The 27,465-nt window shown below is 39.7% G+C and overlaps 1 protein-coding gene across 1 annotated transcript in view; it reads right to left on the bottom strand.

The window, feature by feature from the left end:
• Positions 1-27,465, bottom strand: part of DCAF5 (DDB1 and CUL4 associated factor 5) — a 78,045-nt gene that overhangs the window by 10,093 nt on the left and 40,487 nt on the right. The window contains 2 exon segments of the mRNA XM_086614090.1: positions 10,089-10,155; positions 24,584-24,797. Coding sequence (XP_086470216.1) covers positions 10,089-10,155; positions 24,584-24,797 — 281 coding nt within the window.

The following is a 27,465-nucleotide window of genomic DNA, read 5'->3' as shown; positions in this document are numbered from 1 at the left end:
TTTGTTAGGCTACATAAATGATAAAGAAGTGCAGCTAACGAGCTTGTGTTCAGCCCATGTCCTCTTAGAAAAAGTACTCTACCCCTTCCACTCACTGTAACTACACTCTGAAGACTGGATCGATGTGTACATGGTGTACAAACCATGAAAAGGATTTAGAAATGAGGAATCATCCAGCTCCTAAAAATCCGCAGATAAATCTTTTTAGTGCTTCTACAAAGCGTTCTATTTGCACAAATCAAGTTTTGCAGACCAAACTGCAGTCTCATGGCACTTTGGGATAGATGACAATGTGCCTGAAGAAGGGAAAAGAGATGGCCAGTAACTCCAAGGACCAAAACGCACAACCATTTTAAAGACTTTGTATATAGAATGAAGACTCATTTAAAATTAAGAAAACTTGAAAAGGAGACTATTGTTCCAGTTAACTTCTAAATATGTTCATCAAAACTGCACTGAGACTAGCTACCTGGAATGGTTCTCTTATTTGGGTAGACTTGTATTTTCTGTAAAGGTTCAGAGGTAAGTTCTGTCTTCAGCCATTGGAGCAAGATGTCACCAGTGTAAGCAAAATTGACTGAGAAGTAACTGATTGGAGAGCAAGTTCATTAAATGCCAAATTGGGCTCTTTTGGTTTTCTTTTCCAGTTTATGAGATTCATCACGTCCTTTCATTCTGCTCAGACCACCAGACATTCATGACCACATTTATGGCTGATGGCAAGCTGCCCTACTCCCACAGCATTCCTTCCGGCCAAATCGCAGTTGTCAATCCAACTGCATCTATCAAGCCAATGGTAGATGCTTACATCAAGTCCAGTTCTCAACGCATTTATTTTGACCTAGTAGACAAATGTTCCAGGAAAGAGGGCCTTCTGAATGAAGAGGCAATTTGCTTCCAAAGTGTTTCCAAGTCTGTAAGCAATGCCTAAAACAAGTTTTAACTATCCATGGACTTTAGCTGACTGAATTCAGTACAAAACAAGAAACATGCCCTACAAAACACTTACAAAAGAGTCAAAAGTTAGAGAGACCATAAGCACAGAAAGAATTATAATGCAGATGAAACACAAACTTAGGGCAACAATGTCTTCGGCTGCATTTCCAAGTCAGTCGTTGGACTTTCGTGATACTGTCAGCAGTGTGAATTAACCCATGGTTATCTTCCTAGTAAAACAGCGAAAACAGTTATTTAATGCCAGAACTGTATTCTGGTATTAAACTTTAAATGTTTATCAATACACTAAGAGCACTGGATGAAAAGTGCACAGCATGCCATGTCTAGAACACAGCTCTCCCTAGGCTGTAGTGAAATTCGGGCAGTGCCTGAAGCCCAGAAAGCCAACCCTATCCTGGGCTGCATAAAAAGCAGCATGGACAGCAGGTCGAGGCAGGTGATTCTCACCCTCTACTCTGCTCTTATGCGACTTGACCTGAAGTACTGCGTCCAGCTCTGGGGTCCTCGGCACAGGAAAGACATGGACCCGTTGGAGCAGGTCCAGAGGGCCACAAAAATCATCAGAGGGATGGAACACTTCTCCTATGAGGAAAGGCTGAGAGAGCTGGAGTTGTTCAGCCTGGAGTAGAGAAGGCTCCCGGGAGACCTTACTGCAGCCTTTCCATAAAGGGAGCTTGTGAGAAAGACACAGGGAGACTTTTTACTGAGGCCTGTAGTGACAGGAGAAGGGGCAACAGTTTTAAGCTGAAAGAATGTAGATTGATATTGGATATAAGGAAGAGATTTTTTACAATGAGGGTGGTGGGACACTGGAACAGGTTGCCCAGAGTAGTTGTGGATGGCCCATCTTTGGAAGTGTTCAAGGTCAGGTTGGATGAGGCGTTGAGTAACCTGATCCAGTGAAAAACATCCCTGCTTTTGGCTGTGGGGTTGGACTAGATGATCTTCAAAGGACCCTTCCAATCCAAACCATTCTATGACTCTATGATTCTATGAAGGAACTCAAAAGCTTTCTGCTTTAATACTGAAGTTCCTTAAATTCCTTTTAAGCTGTTAACAGCAAAATCAGAGGAAGTATAGTTCTAAGAACATAATTCACTCCTCTTAGAGTGAATGTGAACTTCCCTACAAGGCCTCTTAAAACAACTAACTGCCCAATTCCAGGATACGTCCCCTAGGAGCAGATTACTGAAATCATAAATCTTAGCAGTCAGCTTTCTCCAGTAGTACAAGAAGTTTTAATAGTTTAAACCAAAAAGTGTTGATTCCAGCAATACTCTGATAATCATAGAATGGTTTGGGTTGAAAGAGACGTCAAAGATCACCTAGTTCCAAACCCCCTGCCATGGGCAGGGACACTCTCCACTACACCAGGTTGCTCAAAGCCTTGAACACTTCCAGGGATGGGGCAGCCACAACTTCTCTGGGCAACCTGTTCCAGTGCTTCACATCCCTCATTGTAAAAAATTTCTTCCTTCTATCTAATCAAAATCTCCCCTCTTTTCAGTTTAAAGCCATTGCCCCTTGTCCTATCACTACACACCCTTGCAAAAAGTCCCTCTCCAGCTTTCCTGTAGGCCCCCTTTAAGTACTGGAAGGCTGCTAGAAGATCACCCCAGAGCCTTCTCTTCTCCAGGCTGAACAGCCCCAACTCTCTCAGCCTGTCTTCATAGCAGAGGTGCTCCAGCCCCTGGATCATCTTCTTGGCCCTCCTCTGGACCCGCTCCAGCACCTCCATGTCCTTCTTGTGTTGGGGACTCCAGAGCTGAACACAGTATTCCAGGTGGGGTCTCAGGAGAGCAGAGCAGAGGGGCAGAATCACCTCCCTCGACCTGCTGGCCACGCTCCTTTTGATGCAGCCCAGGATACGGTTGGCTTTCTGGGGCTGCCAGTGCACATTGCCGGCTCGTGTTGAGCTTCTCATCCACCAGCACTCCCAAGTCCTTTTCCTCAGGGCTGCTCTCAATCCATTCTCCGCCCAGCCTGTACTTGTGCTTGGGATTGCCTCGACCCATGTGCAGGATTCTTGCACTTGGCCTTGTTGAACTTCTTGAGGTTCTCACAGGCCCACCTCTCCAGCCTGTCAAGGTCCCTCTGGATGGCATCCCTTCCCTCCAGTGCGTCCACAACACCACACAGCTGGGTGTCATCTGCAAACTTGCTGAGGGTGCACTCGATCCCACTCTCCATGTCACCAACAAAGATGTTAAATAGCAAAGGCCCCAGTACTGACCCCTGAGGAACACCACTCGTCACTGGTCTCCACTTGGACACTGAACCGTTGACCACAACTCTTTGAGTGTGACCATCCAGCCAATTCCTTATCCACCGAGTGGTCCATCCATCAAATCCATGTCTCTCCAGTTTAGAGACAAGGATGTTGTGTGGGACAGTACCAAACGCTTTGGATAAGTCCAGGTAGATGATGTCAGTTGCTCTTCCCCTATCCATCAATGCTGTAACCTCATCATAGAAGGCCACCAAATTAGTCAGTCAGGATTTGCCCTTAGTGAAGCCATGTTGGTTGTTAGCAATCACCTCCTTTTTTTCTATGTGCCTTAGCATAGTCGCGAGGAGGATCTGCTCCATGATCTTACTGGGCACAGAGGTGAGACTGACAATAATAATCTTTGTATTAAGTATAATAGACTGTCTCAGAACCTCATTTTTGGAAAACCCCTTGCCTGATGTCTACCAACTCCTATGTGCCTAAGCGACGTCTCTAAGTAATGCTTAATGCAGAGCCTTCTACATCCTTATCCTTCATTTTATAGTAGTCCAGCAAAGTTGGTCTCATATTACTTGAATATCTGAGTGGTGGACATATGCCTGTGTCCAGACTTGTCTGGAATCCCCTGGTCTCTCAGCAGAGGCTTAGCTGCAGCCATACAGCTCCTAGCCATCTCACAGCGTGAGTTAAGCTTACTCATGTCTGCTGGCAAAAAAAAAGTGCATCTGTACGGTAAGCAGAGGATGGCCATAAACTGCTCAAATTCCTGAGGCCATCTTTCTTTTTGCATGTAATAATTTCTATTTCTTTTTGCTGTCTTCACTTGAACTGGTCTTTTTATTTCTACTGTTTCAGCAGAATTGACCTCTGCTATCCCAACACCACTCAAATTTTGTATTTGAGGTTTGCAGAGTGTTTTTTAGGGGATGGGGGTGTGTTTCTTTTTGGATTTAGTGGCATGCACAGGTCCTGCAACTGTTTTAGCACGGCAGCTTTTATATTCTTAGCTAGTCACCACGTGTTTAAGCAGTGTTTATACAGAAGCCATTAGCTTACATATATGTTACTAATAATACTTTAAAAAAAAAAGTCCTTCAAGTCTTCAGAGGCTGATTATGTCAATTTTAGAAGGTTTCTAACTTTCTAACCTCTAACTGCTAGAGGAAAAGGATGGAGATACACTGGCTGGTTTGCAATACTTTCCAAAATTTGCTATGCTTAAAGACAATTCTGAGCAGTGGTTTAGTGTTCTAATTGTGCTGGTTGATGTTTTTTTTTTTGTCTGCTTTTATCTGATATGCAAAGTAAAATATCAAGAGAATCCCTCTTCCTCTACACCCTCCAAATAAGTGCTCCAAAGAGGAGCAACACGCAGTCTCAAAAAAGTCGTTAAATAATATCCTACTACAATATCCGACCAGCTGGAAGAAATAACTTATAAAAGGCTAAATCTGAAGTGTACATTTTAAAACAGGTTTCCCCTACACACGTTTAATAAAAATACCATGGCAATACAAGGCATATCCACAGGCTCCAATTCAGATAGAAGGAAGGAATAATACAATGCAATGAAGTAGTAGATGTCTACTGAGTTGACAAAGTGATTACTTCTTGGTTTGCCATATTATTTTATGTTTTAAATATTATGCTAATGAAATCCTCATTAATTCTGAGGTTCTGTAAATATTTATGCAAATGAGTTGACATTTCACATATTGAGAACATGCTGGATGGTACATAACAACACATTTTAAAAAACACTAGTAAAACACAATGAAGGAGAGTGAGATATCTGGACAAGAATCTGACTTCCCATGCACAAGTTCCAGAACACGTAACAGTGTTTAAAAAAAAAAAAAAACACAAACCAGAAGAATGAATTATTTGAAGAACAAGGAAAAAAGGGAAGTGACAGATTATTAGGAAAAGTGCCCTAGTGCAGAAAATCTGTAACAGTGTAGAAGAGCCTCTAAAATAATGGAAGCTGCATTGTTCCAAACAGTTAAAAAACTGTCAAAGCACCGTATAACTTGCTAGGATAAGGAACAATCCTCCACTGGCTCTGTAACAGAGGAATTAAATGACCTCATTAAGAAGTCCTTGCTATCTAGGACACTGAAAAAGAAGTCCCACTGTTGTTCATATAAGGTAGAAAGACGTTCCACAGACTAAAGCATAACTTCATACAAGCCTTATGAATTACTCAAAGTGCTGAAAACTCCTGAGAAGAAACAGATATTTGCAGCTGCTGCCAGTGTGCCATAGCATATCATTCCACTGTAGTACTTGGCACTACAGTAGAAAACTCATTTAAAATTAATTTCGTTTTCATTAGTAATAATCCAGGACACATTTAGACCTAGACCACTGTTCTGCATTTGAATTCTGTGAGGTCATGATGTACTAACAAAGAGAGATACCATAGTTTGGAAGGCAAATGCACAGCACAATGCAAGCAAATATGCACAGCATATAGGGCCTCTGCCTTCAGTGCAGCTTATGTTTAGATTCCTTAAAAGCCTCTCTCTGGTCACTCACACACCTGTACTGTTTCATACAATTGCATGGCAGCAGAGGGCTTTGCTCCTGAGACCTGTCTGTATTGAAGCAAGATTTAAAAACAAGCGCTCTTGCCCTGAGAGCACAGAGCCCTGTAGCATCCCTTCTAGTGGGGTCTGGAATCTGCAGCCAGAGCAACTTCAAGGTTTCTCAGCAGCACAGGTAAAACTGACTTTGGCCACATCAAATCCAGGGTGAGAAAAACCCCAGAAGCCAGTCTAAATTCCACTGAATACAAGAATCTCTTCTACACTGCCTCACCACTTACTCTGAACAACTGTTCCATAGCACACTATGGTCAACACTGACCTGAAGGAGGAGATAAAGCACAGTCCTAAAAGTAAAACAGTTTAGAACCCAAGACCATGTCTCCGAAAAAAAAATTTTTTTTTTTTAAAAAAATCAAACTTTCCAGAGCATGTGCCCCAGTGGGCCGGATGGCTTCCCCCTGTCCCAACCCAACTGATGTGTGTGTATATATATGCATGTGTGCACATACAGAAAAATATCAAAAATAGCTAAAGGCATTAAGAAACACTTAATCATCTATTATTCATCTTCACTTATCAGCGTGCAACTTTAAGAACTTAAACCACAAGCTGTCTCCAATGAGATAATCCTGTTCAAATGTTGTGAAAAGATCTGTTGCTGAATTCTTCAAGCCTAAAGAGGTGCCTGCATTTAGAATGACCAATGAGGAGAAAAAAAAAGGGAAGAAAAATTGCATCAGTTCTGCTAAAGAATAGTGCAATGAGTTTAGTAATTGGACCACAATGACAGGCTAGCAGTTAGTTTCTGGCTAGCAGTTACAGAACTAAAAAGGTTTTGAAACGCAGTTTGCTGTTGTGATTTGGTGAAGTTTTTCAGAAGTCTGGTGACAGCCTGCTCACATAAACTGAAGGATCCCCAACTGTTTTCTCAATCGCAAATAAATATTGTATCCTTCATAACATCTTTGAGCAATATTTCAAAAGTAAGAGACAAGCTCTGAGTTGCAAAGATGATTCAGAGTAGTGGGTGAGGAATGTAAATTCCACTTGGCAAAACATTTGGTCTACCAAGCCCTCTATTACCCCACAAGACATGTCAGGTTCTGTCTTGAACAGGGATTCATTACCAGCTAAGAGACCACGTTTATGGGAGTTAGGTTTAAATACTGCCCAAAATGCTTAAATGTTAACAGTCTTGCTGGGCAGGTCATGTAGAGCAAATGTCTCTTCTCACTTCTAGCTTGCCTTGGAGTCAAGTAAGAGCTGTGGAGACTGAGGACTACTTTTCTTCTGCCAGACTAATGTATTAATTTTGCTAGAAACTCTGCCTCGCAAGAAAACTGATATATATATTTTAAAGAGGAAATTGCCTAACGAATTCACCAAACAATTGGCAATTACTTCTGAAGCACAGTGGAAAGCTGAGTAGTACTTGGATGGAGAAGGAAGTGGAAAAATGAGCAAACTATTCCATCTTCAAGAAAGAACAAAAGGTGGTAAAAAACCAATCAACCTTCTGGCATAGGAAATCCTGGCCTATTCAGAATAATCTAAGATTGTGGAAGGAGTTAGCCAATAAAACTTTTCCACAGAACAGCTTCCTAAGCAATTTATGACATACCTTTTTTCACAGACCTCCTGGCCCGAAGTAAATTTTGTTTAATAGCTGGACCAAACAAAACCGCTGGTAGAGTTTCCAGATGAGGAGGAATGACTCAATACAACCTACTGGGAGGACACTTCTAAATAATGATTATTTGGAAAAAGCCAGCAGAATTTTTCCATTTTCCTGTCAAAACACCAACACAGGTAACCACATTCCTCCAACTTGAAATATGTTTGCAATTGTCTGACTTTCTTGTGTATTTCTTCCCACTTTTCTTCACCTTTTTGTAGCAATGCTGTTAGATAGCTACTACTTGCTGCACCTGTACTTAAGAAAAATAATCTATTTCAGGGTTGTTTTTAAGGATGCAGTGCTGTAAAAAGATGTACACTCGCAAAAAAGTTGCTATTTGCAAGTAGTTGATATAATTTAAGGGAATTGTATCATAAATATTTATAGTGACACAATGTCTGAATTCAACCAGAAGGTAGAAATCAGTTAGATATTTTTATTTAAAATACCAACCAACAGTAAAGGACATTACATCATCCTGTCTAGTTTGTACAATATTTTCAATGAAAGATCGCATTCCAACCCTCAGATCACAGACCCAAAGACATTCCTATTTAAGCTAGAACATGAAACAAGTTTCCATTGAAGCAGAAGCCTTACAAGGTCTCCAGAAAGAGCAAGACACTTTCTCCAAGAAGGAAGCACAGCAACCTCTCTAGCTGAAGAATTATTCTGAACCATGGGATGAGATTTAAGAAAGGATGTTGCATCACATTCAAAACAGGTGCAACCCTTCAAGAAGAGCTGAATGAAGAAAAGAAGAGCTTCCATAAGCCTATCACAAACGATTTGGATGGCCAATGAATTATTTGCCACAGAAGCCGAATCTTTAGGTCTAACAAAACAAAACTCATGAGTTTCACTACAATGCTTCAGTAAGAGAATTGCGCAAGTTACAAGAGACTAAGACATACACCTTCCCACTAGAGGATCTTATCCTATTAAGCAATCACTGATGGCAATTGACATTAAGTAATTACTTTTGTAACTGAAATGTTGCAAGTTTACTGACATCCTTTCTCAAGTTACAAGAACTAGAAACAAGAAAGCTGACCAAAACACATATGACATCATTTTGTGGCAATTCCAGCTATCGCTCTTTGCTCAAAAGTCTTGTCTGCAGCTATCTGGGAAAAAAAGTTTTCAGGAGCATCACAGTCAGATAAACAAAAAATCCCAAATCCAGAATTTACATATGGAGTCAGGACAAGTACAGTAACATGCATAAAATATAATTCTACAGTCCACACAAAAACTTATCTATAAGTAACTAATCTAAACATATGTAACCTTCGTTTTAACTAAGAGGAAATTCCATAAGTAGTAGTAAAACAGTGTCAAATATAAAAGGAAATCATACAAATTAAAAGGACAGCAGAGCAAAGTTTCTATAAACCCTACACAAAGACAGAAGGCCAAGGTACTGGTATATTTAGCAGGACCATCTTCAGGACTCCTGGACTGCAACATCAAATGCTGTTTAAATAAGCAATCCAAAATTACAACGACATTTTCCTCAAAACCCTGCTGTTAACCAAACCTTTTGGAGGCTAGTAATCCTCTCAGTTGTGGGCTATGTAGCTGTGATTAACAGCCTTTGAAAATGAAACAAAATATTTTCATTTTACCTTTAATACAGCTTGTAATTTGCTCTCACTATTGCTAAAGCATCTGATACCACAGGATAGCACTCAGTTGTACTTAATACCACTAAAATGTACAGTTTAAACTGTCAGAGCCATTAAAAATTGAAATGGTAGTACATTTTCCTAGAGTCTTGAGTCTTTCAATCAAGGTTCAACACCCTTTTAAAAGAGCATAGCAATTTGTTTCAACAGAGGAGATAGGCTGACATTGTGTGGCTCAGAGATAGCAGTGGATGATGTCTTATTGCTAAACCCTACACAATATTAGACGATATCAAATTAAGCACTGACAAACTGTGGCATCTACGACACTACTGTTACATCTCACACACACTGCTGCTTTTCTTTACTTTAACACCCCTCTCCTACACTTTCACACAGAGTTGAGCTGGTGCTACTTGCTTAGCATGTCTGCTAATTCCCAGCATGGGAAAGGGTCAGAAATGAGTCAAAAGTGGTCATTTCCACCAGCTGAGAGTGCTTCTCCACTCAAAATAAAAGAGCGTTAACTGCTCTGCATTGGAAATCGGTGTGAGGGTTTTGGTGTAAGAGGAAAGAAAGAGGAGAAGCCAATGCACTGGAGCTGTAAAAAGCAGCCTGTGAACCCAGCAACATTTGATGCTGCAAACTTCATTATGAGATTAAATTTCTTAGTAACAGATCCTAAGTTCTTCAGTGAACTCAGATCAGTTTAGAAGCAGCAGCATTGGTAGACAAGAGGGAGGAAAGGCACACGCTGCTCCCGCCACAGCTCTTTCTCTTCATAAGCTTACCTAGAAGATTTAAATGATCATTATACGAGAAGAGAAACAAAAAGAAAATCAGTATGATACAAGATTCAAATGGCATTGTCCATTGTTTTCCATAGACCGGATTAGGCATTTGAAAACTCTCCTCATCAAGCTTTCATCAGAACTACTCTAAATTCAGAGGCTGAGTGAGAACAGCAATTTTTAAAAAAAACACAAACTAGTACTTGTCAGACACCTGCCTCCTCCTTCCCCAAATTCCACAACAAGGAAGCTTACCTGCTTCTGGATCTGGAGGAATCCTCCACATATACAAATTGAAGTCATCAGAGCCCGAAAGGATGTACTGTTAGGAATAAAAACAAAAGCAGTTTATCACAAAGTATCACCTGAATTATGTTATTTTATTATTGATCTAGTTTCTACAAACCAAAAATGAAAAAAACCCCCACCATCTGTATAATTCTTTGCACCTTGCTGATAAACTTACCCTTAAAAGGGGGTGAGGTACCAGCATAGAAGTGTTGCATGCATGTAAACAGACCAAAATTCAAAAGCATGCTTCACGTATCTAATGCCTACTGCCTAAAGTATATGTTTTCTTTGTTAAATAAGGCTATGGATTTTGGTTGGCTTTGTGCATCTAGATCAAACTCTCACATCTTGCAGCCTGCAACTCTCGTCTTTGTACAATATTGAAGTCTTTCATCCTTTTTTCTCATCTCCTGAACTACTGAGTAAAACTCCATCAACACACACCTAAGAGAGAGCTAGCATGTCCATTACACACAACCACAACACGTCTCGTTCATCAGAGTCCTGAAGACCATCAAAAATCAGTCACTGAGATAATCTTGAACACTGAACAAAACCAAACTAAACATTCACTGTCAGCAAGTCTCAAGTGGTTTAAAAAATCCCTGTATTTATAATACTGTTCATTTCTTTTCCTGGTTACAGTTACTCTGAAGAGATGGAAGGCTGCCCTTTTTCAACAGTGCATGAATGATGAGCAATCTCTTTACTGTACAGAAGTTAAGGCAATATACAATTTGAGTGCTTAATATACTACAAACATGCATTGGAATGACAGGTGACATTTGACATGGTAAAAAGCTTATGCCTCTCAGATACGAGAGGCCACAAACCGTGCCTTGTCTCCAAATATCTCTTCTCCAATAAACTGTACTCCCTGTCATTTATTTCTCTCCTGAATTCGAGACAAGATGACACACAAGGGAAACAAGGGCAGATTCCAATTCCAGTTAAACTGGTGTAGATAGTGTAAATTTCTAGCCTTCAACTGCTGTAAGGCTTCTGCTTAATCAATACAGTTAAGAAGTTGGGTTTTTCGTTTTATTATTATTAGGGTAGAAGGAAGGGAGAAAAAGAAAGAAACAGAGCAAGTTTGTCCCTTTTCTAACCTTTGACAGGAGACAAATTCTGTTTTGTTTGGCTCAAATGTAAGTGGTTTCTATCTTTCATTCTCCAGGGATACATAAACACATCAGGCAAAGAAACAGCAAGCAGTGAGGAGACAAGTCCTGAAATAACATAGGTCTCAGAAGCAAATAAACAAAAAATATACACTAACACAGAGAAAACTGCTATAAACTTGCATGTATTCTGTTTGCAATGCTAATTACGTTTGTGAAGCCTTTGAATGTTTCCAGCCACAAAAATGCAATAACCAACCACTAAAATCTCTTCTCTGGTCTCCTACTATCACAATCCAATCATTCTTTTCTCTTGATTTTTAAGGATGTAGGATGTGAGTAAGCACTTATGAATGCAATTCTGCTCATTTTCTGACAGATAAGAAGCACTGATCAAACAAAGTTCCTTTAAAAACTTGTGTGCACTAGTTCTACATCACTCATAGACCCATCCTTTCCAAGTCAGAAAGTTATTTCTACAAGCCAACATGTTTGAGCACTTATGCAGCTTGTCTCTGCCAAACTGACCTGACAGTGCCAGGAATACGTGCTTTCCTTTTATTTGACTGCTCATAAATGTTAGCCCACAGTAGGCTGAGCCACTGCGCCAAAACTGCACAGATTAGGGGTCATATAGGCAACCTCTCAACAATCAGAAAGAAAGCTCCTCTGATACGTTTTGTTACACAAGAAATGCTCCATGGGAAAAAAAAAAAAAAAAGTCTTGTTTAAAGTCATAAAGATGTTACCAACTGTTAGTATTTATTACCAAATTGTATGGTTGAAGCAGCAACTGGTTTGCCTAGGACATTTGGGGGAAAATAAGATTTCTAAACCAGCCAGAAAGCTCAGTATCTTGAATTTATGACCACAATGCCTTTTTTTTTTTAAAAAAAAACCCACATAACAAACAAACAAGTTCTAACAATTCAATATAAGAGTCATTTAGCACTTCTACGTCATAAATCAAACAAACCTATCAACAATGACAGGCCCCAAAGTGTTAGATTTCAAATATCCTGCACCAGGCATGCAATACAGAAGACACATGCAGAGAAAAATTTAGAGTGCCCTCGCAGTGATGTGGACTAATGGCAGTTTGATTGCATTATCAAGAGTGCAACCAGGAGGTCAAGACAAGTGATTATTCCCCTTACCTGGGACTTTTGAGATCACACCTGGAATATTGTGTCCCGTTTTGGTTCCCCAATACAAGAGTGGCACTAATGAATTGGACAGAGAGCAGAGGAGGGCCACTGTGGATGAAGGCACATGACCTGCAAGAAAAAGCTAAGGGAACTTGCCTTATTTAGCCAGAAGAAAAAGTGAAGGGACAGAGTGGACCTCAACAGTCTCCCACTGTTTGAAGGAACACAGAGCAGCCAAGGACAGACTTCTCAGAGGCATGCTATGGACGCTCAGGAAGTAACAGTCACAAGTAACAGCAAGGGAAATTCCAGCTGAGCACAAAGGAACAGCATGTTAAGGAGGAGTGTAACAAACTCTGCAACTCGGCTCCAGAAAGGCGGTGGAATCTCCATCCTTGCAAATCCAAAATTGACCTGGACAATTCCCTGAGCAACCTGATCTGCCTTTGAAGATGCTCTGCTCTGAGAAGCAGCTTAAGTCAGATGACTTCAAGCTCTCTTCTGATTCAATTTTTTCAAAGATTACCAAAGTAAAAAGGGAAATAACCATCTTGGTGGATTGGAGTTGGGTTTTAGGTTGGGTGGCGGGAAGGGAGGAGAGGGAGAGAGAGGGCAGTGTCAGGAAAATGCCCACCTGAAACCTTTATGCTTCATCACACATCACAGCTTCATGAAAACTCCAAAGTTAAGCAACATAGAGGTATAATCTGCAGTTCAGCACACAGACTTGCATAAATTCAGGTGTTCACAATTTGCGGAATTTAAAGAAAGAAATTGGCAAAGTATCTTAAAGTGGTTCACAGAATCATAGAATGGCTGAGGCTGGAAGGGACCTCTGGGGTCATCTAGTTCAACCATCCAGCCCAAGCAGGGTCACCTAGAGCCAACTGCCCAGGACCATGTCCAGATGGCTTCTGAGTATCTCCAATGGCAGAGATACTCAGTCCAACAATTTCCAATTGAGATAGTTCCTACCTACTTAAAAGCACCATGAAATCCTTCGCTTCTTTACTGTTTTCGATCCTAGTGACATTTTCACTTATCAAATACGCTTGGCCAAAGTATTCTGGAGTGAATAAAGAGAAAATAAGTAGGAATGAATAAAGCATCTGCATTGCAATTTATGTCTATTCACAGTACAGAGCCCAGCTCAGGATCTGAGCTGTTCTGAAGAAGTGCTTACAGGCTTAATCTTGCAACTGTGACAGCCCTCAATAACCACCAAAAGCATTAATTGATAAAGTAATTTACACAAGTTTAATTGTTGTAAGCACAGGCTGCAAGTTGTGAACTTTTCATATAAATTTATTTCGACAGTTAGCTCTGCCAATAATTACCAGAAATAGAATATATTCCACAAAATATTCAACTATTTGGCATGTCTGCTGCCATTCCACTGCCACCAGTGTAGCAGCCTGCATTGTCTTCCACTCGTTTTCCCTGTTAGGATACCTCTGCAGTACATGTTCTCCTGTTGTTATCACAATACAGAATTGAATCCTCAAATGCATTCCTTTTGTCTTTTTCTGTAAGACCAGGTGATAGGGGGCTAAGAAGCAGAATGTGGCTTTCAGATAGACATCAACAGGCTGCCAGATGCACAACTTCATGACTGCAGCTGTTGCAAGGAAGATGTGCCAGCTGAAGCTTCAAAAGCAGACATCCAAGCTGCTAAAGCCAGAACACGCCTCTTCCATGATATTCAAAAAGAAACTCAATTCCACTTATTACTCTGCACAAGACAATGGGAACCCAAGGTCTCCGGAGAGCACAGCTGGACTGATGTTATTAGGATGTTTACATGATAACTGTGAAAATTTTTCTTTGATGTATTCATTACTACTATAACAATAAGCCAATAGTTTTCCACACTAGCTGAAAGTTGGAAAATAAGAATTGAGAAAATAGTCCATACTTCTAGAAAACTCAAAGAAATAATTACTATGAAGTGTGCCAAGCCCTAGTTAATAAGGCTGAAATCCTGAGGGAATGGAGTAGACTTTTTAGAAGGAAGGAATAGAAAGGAAATAAAAAGAAAGGGTTGGGGTGGGGTAGATGAAAGAATGTCATGCTGCATATGCTTGGACTCCACTTTAATTGTGGCCCAGGATTTTTGGTCCTGAGGGGATGCGTAAAACGTAATTCCTAGCAGAATACCTTCTACTCACTCACTTAAAGAACAAAAGCTCAGATAATCAAATCACAGAGGCAAGTCAGCGAGAGGCAAAAACACGAGTGCTCATAGAGATGAGTAAATGGCTAAGACACCCTCCCACCCTCACCCCCAAAAGACAAACTCCAACCAGAACATAACCCCAAGAACCAGTGCAGTGCTGAATTCTGAATCAGACCAGACACTGCAGAAGGACCTCAGATGCTCAGATGTCTGAGGGGAGACACCAATATTAAAGCCATCTGTTTCATTGTCTGCATTTTTGTTGCTGTATCTGACCAGGACTTCAGAAATCAACATTCACAATATTTACATGAACATGAGATTAGACGGAAAAACAGTTTCTAATAATTAATATAAGAGCCTTTTCAGAAGGGAAGAACCAACTTCTATGTCTAGCTGCTAGCAACAATGACAGGAAAAGGCTTCCAGATGATTACAAGCTGCTGATTCAGAAGTTTGCCTTAGAAGGAAGAAAACTCCAACGTGGTTAGAGTCTGCTGGTGGAGAAAACACAAATTCAGTCTGAGCTTCAAGTACGCATAAAATGCTTAAAATGAACTATCATCAGGAATTTGGCAGAATTACTTTGGACTAGCGCTCCCCACTCATTCCACTGTAGCTCTTCTCATTTCCCTCTCCCTAAGGAAATTACAGCAGTCGATATAAATAAATGGAGATCTAATCTGCTGCTGCTATAGTCTCGTAACAGTAGCATTAGCATTGTCTTTTGCAGAGCACTATCACTCTGGGGAATTTATTTTTGTTCTTACCACTGCCAGTTTGAAAGCTTTCAAAATCCCACAAGCTACATTTCCTCAGATGCTACTGAATATGGAGCATTTCAATAAAATTGCATCTAAATCAAACCTTATTTTACAGTTTCCAACGTTCACATTTCCTGTTTCCATAAAATTTCCTCTTACTTATGACCTATATCAGAGACATTTTTAAGCTTTTGGCCCTAGACAAGGGACCAGCAGACATGGATCATTTTTCCAAAAGTATCGGCAAGTCTTCTGAACGGCCCTACTAACGTAGGGGAGAAAAGAAGAATGTAGAAGACTTTGTCTTAAAAGCACAAGCCAAAAAGCACGATCACCATATAATTAAAAATGGATGAAAGAGACCACAGGTAACAGTACAGAGATGATAACCATTTGAAAAGTGATTGCAGCTAACTACTAAACAGGAAAATGTGTGTTAGAGAGACTCCAATTCTGTGTTGCTGCTTACAACTTTACTAACAAGTCAGCTCTAAAAGAGACTGAATTTCTTAAATCTCAATTCCCTCTCACTTGAGCATGTCTGTCCTTTCCTCAGAGGGGCCAATGAAACTTGGGGCAGAAAGATCAGAGTGGACAGAATTTTTCTTGGGCTTTTAACGAGCTCTCCTTTAGTTTCTTGAAGTAATGCTAAATCCACACACTAGGGAAGAAGCACAGAGGCATCCAAATTTGAAATAGTGCTGCTGGTGCTTTGCACAGGTCCTTTAAGAGGCAGAATGTACAGTCCCTTCATATTGTCTGTAATAATTATTAATAACACATGGGTGGGGTGTAGGCTTTTTGCTTTTTTTCCTGTGACAACAGATAAAGAAACTGGATTGGTGACAGTTTGCTAGGCTGAAGTCTTAATTCCTCTTAAGCATATGAGAAGAGCTACCTTACACATCTTCTCTGTGTGGGATATGCACTGAGGAAACCAGAGTTTGACATGAAGCATCACTGAAGTCTAAAAAAATACTGATTATTTGTCCAAAAGAGATTGAAATTCGAAGCAATCAGCACATTGGAGAAAGAATCCATTTACATGCAGAACATAAAAAACTGTGCATTTTTCCAAGGAGAATAGGTTTTCCTAAGGAAATAGGACTCAAGTTATTTTGTTCTTTGTGGCATCTCTGTCTCAAAGAACTTTTAAGCCTAAGGGCCAATTTCAAATTCATAGAGGACCTGAGGGTTCCAGAATTATGGACTGCCTAGTAGAAACATTGTTTTACAAACAGGCAGCCACACGGAGCAGAGAGAGACCCTGTAAGTAGCCACTGAGAGCAAAGCAGTAACATAATTACATGCCCCCTACTAGACATCAGGAAACCCAAATGGGAACTCATCCTTGAACCCAACAAAATCCCAATGATATCACCACGATCTGCTTCTCATGGAACTATTTCAAAGGAGTTAAGAAAGCAAGCTATAAATAAATAAAAGCAAAAAGTAAGAAAGGTCACCTCATGTATACATATATACTTGCGTGTGTGCTGCATGTATGTGTGTGTGTGTATATATATACATATATAAAATCACCACCATGAACACAGGTCTTGCTCTATATTACATATTTTGCATGAAAAATATTTGATAGAACACAACCAGAATTATTTTTTTTTTTTTACAGCTGCTTCTGGGCCTGTTGTGATGCCAAGACTGCTCTACACATCTTCCTTCTAAATGAGACCTCCTCTGCTATTTTTTTCATTTAAAAAAAATGCCTGATACTTCATTTACCATTTGATCAGAATTTAGTGTTAAGTTTGCATTTCCAGCAGGTAGAAAACCCACAGATTTGTTTTCAAATCATCTTTCTGTTGTTAGAGTACCTACAGACCAGAGGGGAAATAAGGTAAGAAGACATCTATGGAGGAAGAAAAGACTTTTTCCTATTCAAAAAGCAACAAGAAGCAAACAAACAAGGAATCAACAAGATAACCCAGTTTGTTTGAGATGGGCAATATCAGATGAATAAAAGAAAAAAAGAGGATCTCCCACAGAGCAGAGCACTCCTTTCTTTTCCTTAAACAAGTAAGAAATAAACAACAGTCAATTGATCAAGTACTTTCATCTCTTTGCAATTCCTGATGTTTCTGTCGGGCTGTTACCTTTGTGCTGATGAATCTAGGCTTTTAGTAGAGTTCCCACTGAGCACAGCTTGAAAAGCTGCTCTAATGATCATTTGCTGACCTCCTCTGTAGGGTATGCTCCCACCTACATCCCTTGTGCCAACATCAGAGCTCACTACACAGCAGTGACCTGGTTCAGTAGCTAAAACTGTAAAATCCCATATAAATTGCAACCAGTCATTCATATATTTCTTCTCGTTTATGTATTTCAACCAGCTTCTACAAGGGTCAGGTGAGTGCCCAGTAGAGCCCACACAAAGTACAGGAGCTCCCCTCTCAATGGCATACTGCCTCGTTTATACTCTCAGACTGCAACCCGAGTGGCTGCCTCTTCTCCTTTTAGAAAAACTCTCACCCGTTACCAACTAAGAAGTTTCTCTCTCCAAGGCAGTTAACCAGGGTGCAGGGTCAGAAGACATAACGAGGAGTCCCTGTGCAGGCTATTAACCTCTTGTTGCTGTCTCTCAACAACAAACCCAAGGTAAGAGGCAGAGCACTGGGGAAACCATTTCTCTGAAATGTGTTTTGGAAAACTTATGGTTAAGAAAGTCACAAGAAAGGATACCTACACATTCTTTTATCTTATGCTTTGTAATAAATTCTGGGGTGTTAATCACATCTTTTGTGCAATATTTAACAAATTTAAACAGTAATCTCCAACTAGGGCTCACAGCATTGTGGTATTAAGAAACACGTTGCTTGAAAAGTCATCTGTTTTCATGCTAGCCAGACAGCAGCTTTGCAACCTGTTTTTCAGGAAGGTTGAAATTGGCACAAAAAGGAGCTTAAAAGTTCTCCATCTCGGCCTGAGAATCAACCAGGTACGTCCACAGGCTTTTTGTGACAGAAACTTTGCTCTTCAGTTAAGAAGCATACATGTCTCATGAAGTGGACAAAGAAAAGCTGTGACACAGCAGAACCGGAGAAACACAAATTGCTTCTAGTACACAAAATTCGAAGTCAAAAATTTGTATTTCCACTTCTTAAATCTCTAATCTTATATGCAGCCAACTCTGTGTGGGGCAGTTTTAAAGCTTACAGAAGCATCATCAGACACAATCCATCAAAATTTTATAGCTGCCTTTTTGCCATGCAAGAAAGGCCACAAGAGTAATTTTATTCATGAACAAAAGCAAATTAGAAACTCTTACTGTGGATTTCTGTGGCAAGGAAAATATTCCTATTACCTTCCAAAGAAGCACAAGTCTATCTGAGCATATGAATGAGACTCTTCTGTACACGGCTGAAACTGCACGTACCTCAACTGCTCTCTTTTGTTTTCTTCAACCATCTGTTATTTCACTTTTCAAACACTCATTAAATCAAATATTCTATTAGTCAAAATCTTCCTGAATTCATAGTTGCTTTTTCAGTACATATACAAGGCCTAGGTTTAAACAGCTCAACAAGGAACACTGTCAGTACAGCACTCATTGTGTGTCATTTTTAGCAGTGCATTCCTGCTTACTCTGCCTTCCCTTCCATCTTCCCAGTTGTGCAAGGGATGAACTAAATTGCAGATCTTCTGTGATGCACCTATGAGGAACGTAAAGCCTGCAAACCTCAAAGTTTCCCGAGTCAGGGTTCCACTCCACCTGAATTTGGCTTCAGTATGGGTCCCTTTGGGCTAATGCATTACTGTCCAGAGGTCTAAAACCTCCCCCAAGGGCTTATAGAATGCAGAAGAGAAGGAATGATGCTGGCAGGATACTCCAGGGAACAGGGAAGAGGTGATCAGAACAAGAAGGGTTAAAAGAAAACTCTCAGCCCCTTCTGCCAAGACCCTGACTCTGAAGAAACATTGTCAGTATGTGGAAGAAATAAATAAATAATGTCATAGTCAGATAAATTACTTATGTATGTATTTTGTATGTATGTAATGTTATGCATATAGCTGGGATTTAAAACTGCCATTTAGATAAAGTAAAAAACCAAAATACAACCTCATCAGTAATTTTTAAAAGAAGCCAATTGAAGACAGAGTAAGACATTGATTTTCTTTTTATCAAAGCACAGCAACATACTTGCACAATGAGTGCTCTTCCTATATTAGAGAAATACTGACTGTAATAAGGTACTATTCGTTAAGCCTTCTATGCACAGGAAACTCACAATATATTCTTTAGAAGAATAACTCCCTTCTTTTTAGTTTTAAAGCTAGACATTGATAAGTACTACTTCCTGAGATAAATGGCCTTTAAGATAGATGACGAAGAACACATATGAAAAGTTTCTTTACAAAGGCAATGCACAGCCATGTAAGACCCCTGGCACCTATACAGCTAATCCTGTTCTTGGAAGGGTTATGTTCATGTAGTAATTCTGCCCTGCTAAAAACTGGGCTGTCCGTGACCACGGCTATTTAGCACACAGACTTCAACATAATGAAGGCTGTAACTTTATAGGGAGTTGGAACAGTCTGCAGTACCCGCAGCGGTGCATTCCTGAAACTCTCCTATACCAGAGTAATGTCAACAGAAAAGGCTGAGTGGTGATGTAATGTCTGAGGGCATGCCAGAGTCAAGACACTTTTTGTTTGATTCACAGGGTACAAGTTATTTCTCCCCATCCCCAACTTTTTAAAGCAGGCAATAAGCAGTTGATTTTACAGCTACTAGCGTTAGAGCCTCATAGTATCTGCACAGAGCAAAAAAAGGTATGAGCTGATAGCATTCATCATCGTGACACAGGCAACAATTCTGGAGTAAGAAAAGCTTTTGGTCTATTTTAGTTTGGACAGGGGTTTGTGTTTTGTGGGTTTTTTTGTGGGTCTTTTTTGTTGCTGCCCATCACCATGGCCTCTGAGGCTCCTACACTTAGAAATGCAACTGGGTACTTGAAACTCTTCAATAATTCCTGTATCATCAGATCCAAGAAGATACTTTCCATACCAGTCTAGAACTAAAAATCCTTAATATTGAAACAAACATTTCCCAAATTCTAATGCTAACAAGGAGAATGAAAACTCCCTCAGTACCCTTGGCACAATGTGAGGTTCTCACACATTTTATGATTTGCATGTAGACAAACACTTGCGTGCACTAGGGCAAAGCCTGTGGGAGTCAGGTGCACAAATAAACTGCCTTTAAAATTCCGGGCCTGGATGCCTGTACCGGAAGGATGGACAGATTATGCTTTCACATAAATCTCTATAGCCAACTGAGGGAGTGGTCAGCTGAGAGTCATGCTTGATCCATCTAGCCTATCTTATCCTTCCTCCATTCCACAGCTATATGACTCAAGCGAGCTCCCGGAACGCAAATGGCATATAATTTTGAGCACATTTATCTACCAACATCAGAGCTTTCCTACAAAGAAAATAAAAATCAGTGGCACGTGAATGAGGTCATTACACTCATGACATGGACAAGACAGAGTTCTGAGAGAAGCAAATGAAGGCAATTATAAATGGGTGCAAATAAAACATCAGCTAAAATTGCCTCTCAAGCTTTGGTAGTTTTAAGAAACAAGACAAGTCTGACTGTGGCATTTCTAGGAAAAACGCTTGCATAGACTGTTCACTGATTTTCATTCAGGTTCACAAGGACTATGGTAATAATGCTGTTGGAGGAAAACAACAGTTTGCAAGGACATACAAAGAAGCAAAGCTGTTCACCCTCCAAGAGCTCTGTCACTTATCTTGTGCTACAGCCCACAACCCCAAAATACCTGCAACAACTCAAAACCACCTAAGCACTTCAGAATGTGTTCTTTTAAACTTAAAAAAAAAAAATCATTTAGCTTAACAGGTGAATCTTCTGAGTTTTGTTCCTTATAGCATTAATGGTATTTCATTCTTTGTTAAGAGGTTTCAATCTACTTGCATCACAGATGCTCCAATAAAACAAGCTGGTATGCAGATCACTGGACACCTGCTGGTAGCAGGCTCCCCTTCAGAGTGACAAGTCAGGAGTTCTGGATACTAGTCCTGTTGAGTACCTGTCACAATCTGGGGGCACTAAAAAGACAATACTGAGAAAACATTAGTATACAGAGCCTAACTGCCATCAACAGACAAATCAATCAAAGCGTTCCCCAACTAGTAGTCTGTGGTTTATATGTGCAAAGAAACTGTACTAATTTAACATACATACCTTGTCAAAGACAGAATGACACATCTGATCTTTATGGGAACTTAAGTATTTAACATCTTAAAATATAAGGGTGATCTCTAAGAGAACTCTGAAGTTGTGTGCTTGCAGCTTGGAATCTGTTCATTTTGCATGCTAGAATCCAACAGCTCCATATGGAACATGGTGTTACTTACCTTCTCTGCAGATTTGCACCACTGTGTTACAGCAAACTCCAAAGGCAAGTACTATGAGACAGTTGTGGGTTTTTAAATCCTGATGGTCATGATTTACAGGAACACTTCCTGTGAGCAAACCATTTTCCATGTACAAACTTCATAGAAACACTAGCAAAGGCTGTAGTTCTGTGAGGAGCAGAGTCATAGAATTATAGAATTGTCTAGTTGGAAGAGACCTTCAAGATCATCGAGTCCAACCATTCACCCTGCACTGTCAGGGTCCCTAAACCATGTTGCTCAACTGTTGTCTCACAGCACCGAAAGGCTATCTCTCCATCTGTCACTCATCCTTCCTTATATTGAATTCAAATACCTGCCAGAGCCCCCTGAGTGTCAATATAAGTCATTAACCCATAAAAGAAGCAAATGCTTCTGTCAGGTTAGGAAGTTGAATCAGTGGAAGGTCTTGCATCACCTCTGCTGGATAAGAAAGGCCTTCCTCTTTCAGCAGCTCACTTTTTTTCCCAATGCAACTGCATTTTACACACTGATGAGTTAAGGATATCCCATTCTTGTTAGGGTTAAAATATAGAAATGAAATGCAACTTTATCAGATGAACTAACCATGCAGACAACACATAAGTTTCTGACACAGGAGAGTCACATTTTTAAATTACTAGGCTCTGTATGAAGTATTAAAACCTAACTATTTAAGTCAGCTTAAAAGAGAAAAAAAAGATGTCATCAGTTTAATAAAGCTGAAAAGAAAAATCGAAGACAGAAACTCAGAGGTGCAATGAGAGAAAATTTCTGAAGAAGCCTTCCTATCACAAGCAACACTCATAATTCGTACACAGCTTCCTTATCCTTAAGATTCCTTCAGACAAGCCTTAGCCCACAAAAAGTTTGATCCTGCAAGGAAAGATAAGCAAGGAATTCTATGAAGCTCACTTTGCAAGGATCTCAAATGAAAGACATCTTTTATTAAGGCAAAGGACAGCAATATTAAACGGGAGATGGGGCTGAAACCAGATTAAATTGGAAAACAGATTTATTTCTTTTTTTGCTGAATTTTGATTTGCGAGAGGAGTCTTGTATACATTATTTTATACCCTGAAAACTCACCAAAAGCAAAAGTATGCTACTTATATAGAAGGGCAAAATTCAAAAAACATTGTAAATTTTTTTCATCCATCTTGTGTATCTTTCAGTAGTCTCCAACTCTAAACTTCTTTTCTAGATACACCTGGAATTGGATTCTCTGAACATGGTGGTTCCTAAGGACTATCCATAGTGTTAACTATCTTAGTCAACTGAATTTGAGCATTACTGGACAGTTTCAGACATACACAGTTGGACCACATGGTAGCATTTTCTGCAACTTCATTACCTTTTTTCCTTCCAGTTACAGGATGGGTACAAACAGGTATCTAAATGTCAAATTCCACATCTCCCTAATATTCCATATTAAACTTCATCTTCCCTATTAGCATCTTATAGCACTTATAAGGGAATATAAATGTCTTTTGCTCTGATTTCCAACTGGTTAGTAGCATTATGTGCTGTTACTTACCTGAACAGAAAGTCCGTCAAGCCAAAAGAATATTGAGTTTTAAAAAAACGCAGGCTTCTGAACTACTGCATCAACCTGATACAGAACAGCCGTATCTTCCCAATAAAATAACACCATACCCATAAGAAAACGGCTTAAAAAACACAACAGACACTAAAGCTTCTATCTAGATCTACAGTACCAGATGAGAAGCTAAAACTATATGTCAGAGTGTACACAGGTCTACTCTGACTTCCAGAGGAGAACAGAGTGACATCTTTAGGCCGACTAAATAATAGACCACCAATCATCAGCAGTTTTCTTCTTAACAATACATATGTTTGCCCATTCTTTATATTAAACCACTTTATGTTCTTTAAGATGGTTTCATTATTGCATTTTCACACTCCTTCTAAAAAAACCTATGTAAAACTCAGAACCACTGCTCGAGTTAAGTGACATAAATATACTTCCTACTTGCAATCTGAAAGCAGCTCAACTCTGCCTCCTGCAGCAGCAGCAATAGAATTAATGACCAAATTCTGACTGCAGGAATTTTACTGACAACAGCAAAGAAATTTTCAGGTCTTAGTTCTATACTATCACGGCTTGAAAATACATTTTTTTTTTTCCCTTAAACAGTTTTAGTGGTTATAAAATACAGCTGTCCAAAGACAATATCCAGCTCTAGAATCATACAAACTGCTGTTAGTCACCTTATGTTTGACCTATTTTCTCTGCGATTAGCAGCAGGGACAGAGTCCTGCCTCAGTCAAGTAACAAACTATTCCTTCCTAACCACCTGCCATCACCACTTACAGAACACTGAACTGTAAAGACTTATAATCTGATCCAGTAGCATATTTTAAGGGAGAAACATTATGATTTGAAAGAAGAATCAATAACTCTATAAATGTTCAATACTTAAGTTTTGTGGGATTGCCTCTACTGCACCCAGTAGCAATACTGAAATGAAATGAAGATGCTTCATTACTATCAGTAGATTAATATTGTCTACACATGGTTCTAGAATCATATTAATTGGACCTAAAAAGCCTCTGTAAATATTTTTCTTGTGAGTATCACCTTCCAAGTAAGTATTAGATCACAGCAAACAAGACGTAAAATTTATCATGTGCTTTGGTATGTTCTTCTTCTTTGAGAGCCTACGTTGCAAAAGAGTTCTGAGGTAAGTCTATACATGTCCTGCCTCCTGTTTCATCTCCTGACTCAGGAAAAAAAACACCTTACAGAGGTGTTTTCAAACACTCCTGGAAACTCTAGAGACTCAGGACAGCATTGTTTGCTTATTACCTGATCACGATCACCTGCAAAACAGCAGCTCTTCATGGTACATGAGTTGAAGTAGCCTTGGTTGTCAAACTGGAAGACAGGCAGCCGGCAGTGGATGTCATAGAGGACTGGAGGAAGGCGCCGACGCAGTGCCAGCAGCTGAGTTCCATTGCTGTTGAACCGGACACTCATGGCACTCTGAAGGGAGAGGTTTCCACCATAGCGGAGCAGCGAACTGGGAAAAGAAAGAGGAAATAAGTGAGATGGGCTGCTCATATGAACTGAGCTACTTAAAAGGCTGAACTCTCTCTTCAATCTTACTGAGTCATTTCAAACAAATAAGCCCAGTAAACTATAATCTTATTTAGTTTCTGCTTCAAAGCATCAATTCCTGAACAAACTTGATTCAAAACCTGAACGACAAACTATCAAATTGCTAAGACTAAGTCTTCAGAAGAGTAAAGTTAAAGACTGTGAGCAGTTTTGTTAATGACAAATATATTTCCTGCATAGCAGTAAAATCTCACAGAGTGACCTTAGCCTTAAAAAGGCTGTTCCTGTACTTCTGCGATGTCTGATCCTACCAGTACTCAGTTATTTTGTTCAGCTGGTGCTTGAATCCAGCCATCTCCAACTTTTTTTTTGCTCTCTTCTGGCACCAGATGGCATTTTGTCGGATTGCAGATACTCTGACCATTGTCTCCCTTCTGCTTCTATTTACATTTCTACAGGGCATCAGAGGATGTCTGCACTCTACAAGCAGTTCCAGCTGTCTTAAATAAAAGGCCATCTTACTAACAAGTCATTGCAAGAAATGCTAAAATAAGTCACTTAGCAAATCTCAAACTTGCTTCGTCTAAAAATATTGCCAAGTAGGCAAGACAGTTTTGCTACCACATGACACTATTACCTAAAACTCTCACATGGTTGAATTAGCTAGTTTCCTTGTTTCATATAAGGCTGTATGATCAGAGCTGGAGTATTGTATCAGTTCTTATGGCATATACAAGACAAAACCAAAGGGTCACAAATTTCCAGGCTCTCTCTTTAAAACAATAACAAAATATGGAATTTCTTCCATCTAGGAGCTTAAAGATAATCAAAGCATACCTGAAATTAGGCTTGCATTGTAAGGGCTTTCTGGTTTTCTCAAAGACTTAATTCATTCCCTGTACTTGAAATGATTGTGCGTATGCCAAGGGAGACAAAGAGGGAAGACATTTTATCCCTTTTTTAATCAGTGATCACTGAAACCTCCTTAAGCCCTATTAGAGCTCGACCTTTTGCTAACAAATTTTGAACAATCTCCACCAAATCTTGTTAAGAACTGTGACACTTATGCACCTTCTGGACCAGACAAGGCAATGCCAGCACAGAATTTGCAGATTCTACACATTTTAATGCATTATACTTTCTGATGTAGTCTTCTGCTTCAACATTCGTGAAAAATTAGTCACTCCACATGGATGGGAAGCCACATTCCATGCAGGTTGAAGCAAGTATCATTACATGAGATACTGTAAAGTTAAAAAACTATTGTTCCTAAGCCAGAGTTAAACAAAACCAAAGCCAAAATAGAAGATTCTACATAACAAATGCACTAGAAATACACTGCTCACACACACGCACTTTGTGAACTGAACGGTCAAAGCCAGGGTGCCATAAAGGAACCTGAAGTCACATTTTCAAAGCCACCTAGTCAGAGCTTCAAGCTGGGCACCAAAACTTCTGAACGTCTGCATCAGCATGAAGAGTCCTGCTCTCACATGTGCATGCATCCTCCTCCTCCTCGGCAAAGTTGCTGAGCTTCTCTTAATAGTGTTTATGTTTTTTAATAAAAACATGAGAAAATTTAATACTAGAAACTGTAACCTTAGAGACGAGGATGTAGAATCTCCCTCATCAGTCCTAGCTTCTGTTGATCAAGATCCATAAAGTACGCAGCCAGCTCAAAATACTCAGTCAGGCATTAAAACCACATCAAAACCAGACCCAAAACACGCATGACTCTTTTTTTCCCTCCCTCTCTCCTGATAGGTTTGTGTAAGTAAAAAGATTTTTCTATGAAAGTTCTACTTCCTTAAAAAAATATTAAACAAAAAAAACAACCACCAACACCCCAACACAAAAAATAGGCAGAAGAAATAAACCTAGATTTTTCTGGCTAAGAAAGGAGAATTTTTCTATAAAAATATATAAGTTCTCCACCATGGATAAGAACACCATAACATATATGCATCAACCAGACTTAACAGGCCACTGCTGCACCAACACTATGCCCCTCTCCTCATTACCAGTTCTCCTCCTCAATCTAAACTGCAAACTGGAATTCTCTCCTGCCTACAAGTGAGCAAGCCTACCAGATGCCCCATCCTTTCAAATCTTCAAGCAAAGTTTCCATGGTTACTATTATTATGCCCTGCCTGAAATATTTTGAGATTATATTTTATAGTAATAATAGTAGTGTAAAATTAAACTAGCTTCCATTCTGCTTACAGATGTTTTCATTAATCTCCTACAGCAGTCAAAGCTATCAAAGAAAACATCTCTTGGAGTTGAATTATGTATTGTGTTTCAGTAACTTTAGTGTAACAAAGCTATAAAAGCATATATTACTTCAGAAATTAAATGAAGTACAAAAGGCTAGAACTTCAGAAATTATGATCATATGCACACATAAGAAGTCTAGAATTAAAGGGCTGCATAGTTAAGACCCCTTAAAAGATCCACAGCTTTGCCTACCTCATACCCTCACTCAACACAATTCAGCCACACATGTAATGGAAATAGTTTGTGCTGCAGTTCCTTGAATATTTGGCTCAAAGGAAAAAGAAAAAACAAATAAACACACACCATCACTCTCCCCAGACCCTACCTAATAAAAAAAGACAGTGGGCTGTTTG

This window comes from Tauraco erythrolophus, chromosome 6 (genome assembly GCF_009769465.1).
Source record: "Tauraco erythrolophus isolate bTauEry1 chromosome 6, bTauEry1.pri, whole genome shotgun sequence".
NCBI lineage: Eukaryota > Metazoa > Chordata > Aves > Musophagiformes > Musophagidae > Tauraco > Tauraco erythrolophus.
Note: the sequence above shows the minus strand (reverse complement) of the source record. Positions and strands in the feature narration are given on the sequence as shown.